Source organism: Cyprinodon variegatus, unplaced genomic scaffold (genome assembly GCF_000732505.1).
Source record: "Cyprinodon variegatus isolate N-32 unplaced genomic scaffold, C_variegatus-1.0 Scaffold390, whole genome shotgun sequence".
In the NCBI taxonomy this organism is placed as follows: domain Eukaryota; kingdom Metazoa; phylum Chordata; class Actinopteri; order Cyprinodontiformes; family Cyprinodontidae; genus Cyprinodon; species Cyprinodon variegatus.
This window is the reverse complement of record NW_015150843.1, coordinates 299586-309374: the sequence shown is the minus strand read 5'-3', so window position 1 is coordinate 309374 and position 9789 is coordinate 299586. Positions and strand designations below refer to the sequence as shown.

At 35.3% G+C, this 9789-nt stretch overlaps 1 protein-coding gene across 1 annotated transcript; it reads left to right on the top strand.

The window, feature by feature from the left end:
* Positions 1 to 429: 429 nt before the first annotated feature.
* LOC107092685 (cytosolic purine 5'-nucleotidase-like) lies at positions 430 to 9620 on the top strand. Its single transcript, XM_015387289.1, has 18 exons — positions 430 to 589; positions 1529 to 1602; positions 1693 to 1810; positions 1930 to 2025; positions 3410 to 3501; positions 3648 to 3705; positions 3816 to 3909; positions 3992 to 4045; positions 4133 to 4216; positions 4308 to 4343; positions 4426 to 4533; positions 4628 to 4694; positions 7016 to 7186; positions 7272 to 7323; positions 7808 to 7868; positions 8834 to 9010; positions 9099 to 9192; positions 9293 to 9620. Exons 1-17 carry the CDS (start codon positions 528 to 530, stop codon positions 9189 to 9191), a joined length of 1497 nt encoding a protein of 498 aa, XP_015242775.1. The 5' UTR covers positions 430 to 527; the 3' UTR covers position 9192; positions 9293 to 9620.
* The last annotated feature ends 169 nt before the right edge of the window (positions 9621 to 9789 follow it).

Here is a 9789-nt window from a genome sequence, read left to right as displayed (position 1 = left end):
TTGTAATGTTTCTGTTTGTTTGGCACACAAAAAACTGAAAATAATAATAAACAGAAAAATATTTGAAAGTTTGAGGCAAAAATTCGTCACTGCGTCAACAATATAATACAGAGCCAAATAGATGACAAATCAAAATATCTCAAATGTTCTGCTATGTTGATGGAACTAATTGAGCTTTTTGGGTCAGAGTGTTGTCGACAATAATCGAGGGAACTCCCACCTATTTACGCACGCACACGCAGCCCGGGCACATGTGTGCGCTCCTGATAACATAATCTAAACGCTCAGAGGTGGAACTACCGCAGAGCAAAGGCGTGTGGCCAATTGCTAGATGCTGGATTGGTTTTGAAAAAAAAGAAAAGGAAAAAAGCACAAAGTCAACTGCTTACGTAAACAAAAAAGAAGAAGAAAAAAACAGCGAGAGGGCGGTACCCACAACTTTTGGGTAACTTTGGCCATTTAAAGCTGTCTGAGGCGTTAGAGTATCGACCACAGTCAACCAACCGCAAGCTTCCTCTGAGGAGGCGATGGACAAACCTCCCTACGTTCACCTTGTGGAGAAAATGGCAAAGAGGGACATTGACAAAAAGTGAGTTCTACTTCTACAACATTAATATAACACAGCGCAGTCATAACCCATGTATGACATTAGAATAAGGTATTTTCATTTATTTTGCTCTAATAGCAGATCTTTAAATAATAACCTCTTAAAAGAATTCTGAGATATATTTCTTGTTTGGGTAAAACTTGCATCCTGTGACAAAATGATTGAGTCAGCAGCCAGGCACTTCCGTTGCCCCCCAATCAGTGAGAGCTCCTGCAACATAAACAGGGAGCAATCTGCCTGTGCAAATTTGCTTGGATCATTTTAAGAGAAACTAACAAATGTAGGCCATCTGTCCAGTAAGAGTATGGATTTTCAGGAAAGGCTAAGGGAGCAATCGGGACCTCAGATACATCACTGGCTGGAAGCTGCATAAACTCTTATTTTTCCACCCATTTCAAACACCTGATTGGGGTACAAGAGCTTAAAAGGCAATTTAAAACGTCAGCAAATCAAAATGATGAAAAAAGTAAAAAATTCTAACTTTATTACATTGAAATTCCAGCATTTCACAAGTTTTACCTTTATCACAATCCATAAAGCTTGCTTGTTATTATTGTGGCAGAAAACTAACACCGCTCATCATGCTGAACACAGAAGCCACTTTGAAACACGGTGGTTGCAGCATCATGCTGTGTAGATACATTCTTTTAATAAGGGTTAGGGAAACTGTTGAGAATATATGGAAAGAAGGATCAGTGTAGCATTTAATACTGGGCTATTCTAAAATTAATTAGGTCAGGAAATGCAAAACAAGTTTGACTTTTGATATTTAAAGAAGGTAAATATGTTGGCTTGATAATTTGACTTGTCTCCTTCTCAAAAAAACAAAACAAAAAAAAATCATCAAGTCATCAAGGAACAGCATAACATGTTTATTACTTTGTTCATATCTTAACCATATTGATTATTTCTTATTTACAGGGTTTTTGTTAACAGAAGTCTGACACTGGAAAATATCAAGTGCTATGGCTTTGACATGGACTACACACTGGCAAGTAAGGACAGTATAAGGCGAAAACTCCTAGATTCAAAATGACAAATTTCCTGGTTAAATAGCAATCATGTTTGTGCTTCTCTGTTTCTAGTGTATAAATCTCCTGACTATGAGAGCATGGGCTTTGAGCTGTTAAGAGACAGAATGGTTTCAGTTGGATACCCTCATGAGCTTCTCCGCTACACATATGACCCCAGTTTTCCCACTCGGTCAGTCTTCTTACCTTATGCTTCAAGTGTTTGTTCAAAAAAATAGTAAATCATCTTTTTATTTAATTGCCAAAGTGACATATTGATTCTTTTCACTCTCTTTTTTTTTTCTTTTTTAGTGGAATCGTCCTAGACACCACATTAGGGAACCTGCTGAAGGTGGATTCCAACGGCAACATCTTAGTCTGCAGTCATGGTTTCAGCTTCTTTAGAGAGTAAGATCAAAGTCATGTTAAATAGCAGTAATGTTGGCATGGAGTTCTGTTGGGCTTTAATAATGCAACCGCTTTTGGCATTTACTTAATCATATTTAGTTACTTTAACACAAATGTTTTATGTTCTACCCTGCTAACATGAAACAGTTGTGTTAAAGTGACTAAATTTGATTAAGTAAATGCAAAAAACGGTTGCATTATTTTTTTCAGCGTGTAGTTAATCAATACTGAGCTGAATAAACAGAACTATTCTTTAAAATACCAGGTACATTGGAATAATTCACAAAAACTCTTGGATGACTGTATAATTAATACATTCAATGTATCAGTGAGAATCAGTCTATGAAAAAAATCTATCAATCAAGATTTATTTCATAAATAATAAAGCAAAAAAACAACAGAAAAACTAAATAATCAGTCAAATTGCCAACTAATCAATCATTAAATCAACTAACCACCCATTTAGTCGATAAGTAATTCAGTTACTTAATAAATCGACTAATCAAAGCAAACCAAAAAAAACGATGACACTCAAATAACTTTTTAACCAAGGTAAATAACCTGTAATTCTAAGGCACCCCTTCAGTCAAGGGATTCCAAAGAGCTTTACACTACATTAACTATTAACGATTATTTTACAAATCGATTAATCTGTTGATTATTTCTTCGATTAATCAATTATTAATCAGACAAAGGGTTCCTTAAAGAAGATTTTTTCTCTATGCTCTAGTCTATGATTAGTCGAATACTAAATTAGTTGATGATTATTTCTAATAATAGATTAATCACAATTAATCAGATTAATTGTTTCAGCCCTACTAACTTTAGTCATCCATCCATCCATCCATTCACACACTGACCCTAGAAAGTTACTGTACATTGTAGCTGACCTCCTGGGACACAGTGAAAGAGACGGTTGGAACCAGGGTACAAACCGGCATCCCTCCAGTTGTAGGACAAATTCCTGCATCCTACGCCGCTGTCGCCTCCGGACAATCTAACAAATCAGCCAATCATCAAACTAACAAAACAATCATCCGTTTAACTTGCCAACCAATTATTTGCTCAACTAGAAAACAATTTAAATTATCTCAAAGTACCAACGGATCTGTTTACCCGATTTACTAACAACCTAACCCACAACTGAATAAAGTAATAACCCAATCTAGCAGATAATCAACTAAATAACCTGCAATTCTGACTTATTAACCTTATATACAATAATAGCACTTTTAAAACTATAATTACTGATGCTCAAATCGTAATTCAAGAATTAAAAAAACAAAGCCACTGTACTCTGAAAATATTAGACAATCAATTTGTGGACTTAAATAAGTCTATTTAGGTACAGTAATATTAACATTTTATGTGGTTTGATGCACAGGGGAGACATTGATTTCTACTACCCAAACAAGTTCATTCAAAGAGATGACACTGACCGGTTTTACGTTCTTAACACCCTCTTCAATCTGTCAGGTAAGGACAAAAATAAGTATATTTAGATTGGATCTTGTCATGTATAGGATCTAAAAAAACGCTAAGAAAAATCTCGAGATTGCTTGTATAGTTGTGAGTCATAATGCAATATAAGCTAATCAATCCCTTTTGTTTTCATTCTTCAGAGACTTATCTTTATGCCTGTCTTGTTGATTTCTTTACTCGATGCTCCAGATACACCAGGTAGGCAAACATCTTTATGAGCTTCTCAAATTGCCTTTCATTTTTTTCTACAACCTATGTATAACCCTGTGAATTTCAAACATAAACTATATCTATTAACCTTTTTCCAGCCTGCGGAAAGGTTTCCAACATGGCGACTTGTTCATGTCCTACAGAAGCATGTTCCAGGATGTTCGAGACGCAATGGACTTTATTCACGATACAGTAAGCCATCAATCAACATAATGCACATTTTCTATCAAATCTCAGTATGTTAATTAATGAAACTCCACATGGTGCCCTATAGGGGATCCTAAAAGAGCAGACAATCAAAAACTTGGACAAATATGTTGTTAGAGATGTAAGTATACTTGATCAGCTCATTTCTGTGAATGTTTTTATTTCTCAGAATGGATAAATTGTTTTAAAAAACAAGTTTCCTCCACAGCCAAACATCCCTGTGCTCCTGACTCGAATTAAAGAGGTGGCAAAGATTTTCTTGGCCACTAACAGTGACTACAACTACACAGAGGTGAGCTCAAAAGAAGCTAGTTTTTGGAGACAAAATATGAGTCCACTCTCTTACTGTAACATGTTTTTTTTAATATCCTTTCTTACTCTAGGCCATCATGAAGTACCTACTGGAAGGTGAAGCAAAGGTAAGGCTATATTATATGCTGTGTGCATGGAGAGGAGGTGTAATTTAGTCAAAAAGAATAAAACATTTTAATGTTTTTGCAGCCTGGAAGCCCCAAGAAGCCCTGGCGCTCCTACTTTGACCTTGTTGTTGTTGATACCAGAAAACCACTGTTCTTTGCAGATGGCACTGTGCTCAGACAAGTTGACACGGTATGAAAACTGTCTGCTATAGGTTCTTTGATGAACTATTACTGTGCATTGTCACAGTCACATAACAGTGTGCTCCTTTATTTTGTACACAAAGAACACAGGAAAGCTGCGGATTGGGACTTACACTGGCGACCTGCAGCTGGGCACAGTTTACTCTGGAGGTGAGGACAGAATTTACTGATTATTAAACTCCCCTATAGATAAAATCACACCTAAAAGCTTTTTAAGGATTGCAAACTGTTAGTGTAAGTAAATAGGTAACATGTATTTTGAATGGTATGGTTAGAGGTAATTTATCAACTCTTTAAAAAGAGCTCATACGTAATCATTTCGAACCATTTTTTAAATTTGCCCTTATTTTAAATCTATTCCTCCACCTTTTTGGGTAATTGAAGTTTTTGGGCAACAGAGATGAAAATCCCCAAAAAATACAAAAGAAATTCAGCTGGATGTTTAATTGTTACACTTTAAGAGTTATTTGTTTTTTCTTTTTTTAGCATTTGGGGAATGGGAATTTATACAACATTCATGATGCAGAGACAAAACTGTACTTTTTAGCCTATATTTAATTATTTTTTATATCGCAGAACACTAACATTTTATTAACAATTTCCAAAAAAACCTCTCAGTAAAACATGGCAGTGGTAGAGTCATGGTATGGGTAAGTATGTTGTAAAGGAAAGTTTTGAAATCCTGAGAAAAAAAAGACGAAAATAGCAAAAATGAGAAAATATTACCTGATTTGGCTTAATGAATCTTAATACACTTGAATATATTAAGATCTAAGATCAAAACTTCTAAACATATTTATTTGCTTTAAAACAATTATCTCCCTGTTACTCTTATCTGGCTGCCTTTGTTTCTTACGTTGCCTAAGTAATCACTCCATTAATTCAATCAGTATCTCCTTTCATTTCACCAAAGCAAATCAGTCAATCAATATCCACGTCTGTAACAGCTTGATGTCACCTAACAAGGTTTTCTCAGGCCAAGCAAAGTGATGAGTATATTACCCTGGTTGTTATTATGTTTGGAATAAGGGTGATTACATCATTAAGGCTTATCTCATGTGGAGAATCTTTGTTTAGCATTTATAAAGAAGACTAGATTAAGAAGGATGTAAACTTAGTTCATAATTAATTATCTTACTTGATAAAGATAAATGTAAGAACAGGAAATTCAGACCCTTAGTTTTCTGTTAAATACAAGATTACCGTTCCATGTTATATTTAAATAGACATATTTGTTAAAATCAATAAAGTTCCTTTTAATTTTCAATAAATGTATACTTAGCACCCCATCAACAAAAAAAAACTAAAATGTAGATTTTTTTTGCAAATTTATTGAAAAAGAAACACTGAAATATAAACATTGTGATAAGTATTCAGACCCTTTGCTCAGTATTGAGTAGAAGCACTCCTTTTGAGCTAGTAAATTCATTAGTCTTCTTGGGAATGATACATCAAGTTTTTCACACCTGGATGTGAGGACCCTCTGCTATTACAGATCCTCGCCAGTTCTGTCAGGTTGGATGGTGAGCATTGGTGGATCGCCATTTTCAGGTCTCTACAGAGATGCTTACTTGGGTTTAGGTCAGGTCTCTGGCTGGGCGCCAGTCAAGAATGGTCACAGAGTTGTTACCAACCACTCCTTTGTTATTTTAGCTGTGTGTAAAAGTCATTTTCTTGTTGAAAGTTGAACCTTCATTCCAGTCTGAGGTCCTGAGCACTGGAAGAGGTTTCCTTCCTGGATATATCTGTACTTGGCCACATAAATCTTTCTTTCCATTTCAACCAGTCATCCTGTCCCTGCAGCTGAAAAACAGCCCCAGAGCATGATGCTGCCACCACCATGCTTCACTGTTGGGATTGTATTGGGCAGGTGATGAGCAGTGCCTGGTTTTTTCCACAAAGTTCATGGTCTCATCAGACCAGAGAATCTTCTCTCTAATAGTCTAGGAGTCATTCATGTTTTGTTTTTTTTTGGCAAACTCCATGCAGGCTTTCATATGTCTTGTAATGAGGAGAGGCTTCCGTCGGGCCTCTCTGCCATAAAGCCCTGACTGGTGGAGGGCCGCAGTGATAGTTGATTTTGTGGAACTGTGTCTCATCTCCAGCATCTCTGGAGCTCAGTCACAGTGATCTTTGGTTTCTTCTTTACCTCTCTGACCAAGGTTCTTCTACCACGAATGCTCAGTTTGGCTGGACGGCCAGGTCTAGAAAGACTTCAGGTCTTCCCAAAGTTCTTCCATTTACAAAGAATGAACATTTTAAACGGGTCTGATTACTTTACAAACCCACTGTAAAATAAAGTATTTACTGTGCTTACAATTTAATTTGCTTTAAGACAGTCAGAATAAGTCTACTTTAATTGTTTAAACCTGGTTTCACAATAATACATTTAAATAAGCCTCATTTTATTATTTTTATGATTTTAATAATTTTTTTGTATGCCTAATTCATATTTTCTTCTCGAAATGCAGGATCTTCAGACCTCATTACTGATCTGCTGGACGTCAGAGGCAAGGATATCCTCTATGTTGGAGATCACATATTTGGAGACATCCTTAAATCAAAGAAACGCCAAGGCTGGAAGACCTTCCTCGTTGTACCTGAGCTCACCAAGGAGCTGCAAGTTTGGGAGGAAAGGAAAAGTGAGCATACTGTCTTTATTTACTATTTAACAATCATTATGTAATTTGTTTTTTTAATTCTGGGTGATTTTCTCTGAATTTTCAGATATTTTTGAGGAGCTGAAACGTCTGGACTTCTACTTAGCTGAACTGTACAAGTAAGTCTGCGTCTGTATTGGCCCAGCATTTAAAGTACTTGATGGGAGGTTCCTAAATAGAGTTAAAGATAAAGAGACAATTTAGCCGCTGTTTTCTGTTTATTACTGAAACCAAAATAGCTTTTCTTTTCTTGTACCTGCATACATTTCTTTTTAGTTTTTATCTTAAAATCACACACACGTATTTTTATCAATTATTTTAGACAAACAAATGTAAAAAAAAATTCCCAGGACATAGTTTATATTCATTATACATAATCAATTTTAATGCACACACACTTTTTGCACCATGTGTATTTAACTTTGGCCACCAGGTGAAGCTGCTGCACAGCTAACTATGTGGGTCCAGCTTGGTCACAGAGACCAACCATGTAATCTTCATTTTTAACTTATCATTACAGCAGTTTTTTTATGATTAAATGGGCTTGTTTTGTTTTACCTTGTTGCTGTGGTTTTAAAAATCATTGTCTTGTTCTGATTGAAGGCATTTAGACAGCGGCAGCAAAGACTATCCTGACATCAGCAGCATTCAGACAAGAATAAAGGTAAATTTATAAAATGGTATTAACTGCATTAGTTTTTCTATCCTGATTATTTTTGCTTGAGGAATGTCATCTCTTTATAAGTTTAATAAGCACAAGTTAAGCACCTATAAGGTTGCTGATCAGTCCAAGTTGCAATACGGCTGACAGATAAAATTCTTATAAAAAACACAATAAAATAATATGAGATAATCTGAGCCATTCTGTAGTTTTATTTTTCCCTAAATTACTTTCCCGTTGGGATCAGATAAGTAAAACAAAATAAAACAAGTTAAAAAAATGTAATTGCATTAAATTATAGAAGGTAAACACCAATCCCAAACAGCTACAATGGAAGGATTTAGAGTAACTTGTTCATGTGGTCCAGAAACAAGTCCAATTAAAAAGATAAACAGGTGTATTGAAAGTTATTGCATAACTTTCTTGTGAAATATAACTGTGCTTGTTTGTGGTGCATAAATTGCACTTAATTTTGCTGAATACTATTTGACCTTTTAAACTGAATGTTTTCTTATTTTAATGTTTTGTGTATAACATTTTCTGTGTTTAATTTGAATTGCACTGTTATTTTTTTAGCAGACGATTCAATTGCCTAATGAACATTTGCAATTAGTGATCAAAAAATCTATATTGTTAATTGAATGTATAAAAAAAATGCATTTTGGATTAAACAGTTTGTACTCCAGATTGTTATTAAGATCAATGTACTGGACCTCTAGCTATTTTAGTTGGGGGCCCCTACCCTACACAAAATGCTCTGCTCTCTTTCCAATGTTGCCTTATAGCTCAAATTATAAAAAATCTTTAAACCTCGCTTTCGGTTCACAAGCACAAACTACAGTGTATTGATCTACTTAAATAAATTCCAGTGAAAACATTAATGATATAAAAACGTTTGCAGGTCCACAATGTATCTGTCCCTTTAGGCCATTGTTTGTAGCCGATAAACATTTGTTTTTTGCTTCCAGGTGCTGACCCACAGAATGGACATGTCCTATGGGCAAATGGGCAGCCTTCTGCGCAGCGGCTACACACAGACCCTGTTTGCCAGTCAGCTGATTCGCTATGCAGATCTCTACTCCTCCACCTTTATCAACCTCCTCTACTACCCATTCAATTATCTCTTTATGGCTCCTCCAGTCCTGGTCAGTGCTCCTCCTTCATTATTAAAAACTTTTAGGAGTTCTGTCGATGTATTTTAAAAATGTCTCATTGAGGTTGATCTTTTCTCAGATGCCCCATGAGACAGCTTCACAAAACTCTGCAGACGTTGCTTCAACAGAGCAGAATGTGAACAACCATGTGATCACATCGCACAGAAACTAAGGTTTGTTTTTCTATCAGGATTTAAAATGGAAAATATATGTTAGCTTTGTTTTATGCCTGGAATAAAAACCTTTTTATCCCTTTTCCTTTACTCCCAACAGATATGGAAGGATGGTCAGATCCCTTACGACGCCAAGCGCGCCATCTACTGGATAAATATTGCGGAGCCTTTAAAAGGTTTACTCTGAAAGGTTTAAGATTTTTATTGCAAAAAGGAGTGTTTTATATGGAATATTGCAGGATGCACTTTTATTCTAAGGTTTGTTTAATGGTTTTAAAAACACTTTATTTATTCATTGTTAGTGCAACATCTGCTGAATAAAGTCAATAAATCAGTTATATTCTTGTCTATTTACTAAGCTGCTTAAACACCACATCTTTATTGTATTTTATTTATTTCATTCAATAAAACACAACATAAATCAGTCATATAATAACTAAAACCGAGAATGAAAAGGAGCAGAAAGAAGAAAAACTTATATCTACCCTCATTTATAAAAAGGGGGGAAAGTATTAGTTATTCAACTCAAGATAATTCCACATATATACAAAATGATAAACAATCTTTAGTAATGCATTGATACAATAAAAAACTTTG

What these genes read in the sequence shown, in the direction of transcription:
- LOC107092685 (XM_015387289.1), top strand. Translation starts at nt 528, where the DNA reads ATGGACAAACCTCCCTACGTTCACCTTGTGGAGAAAATGGCAAAGAGG. An exon ending in GTGACTACAACTACACAGAG is followed by an intron (nt 4,217 to 4,307) that starts GTGAGCTCAAAA and finishes TTCTTACTCTAG; the next exon opens with GCCATCATGAAGTACCTACT. An exon ending in TGCTCAGACAAGTTGACACG is followed by an intron (nt 4,534 to 4,627) that starts GTATGAAAACTG and finishes TTGTACACAAAG; the next exon opens with AACACAGGAAAGCTGCGGAT.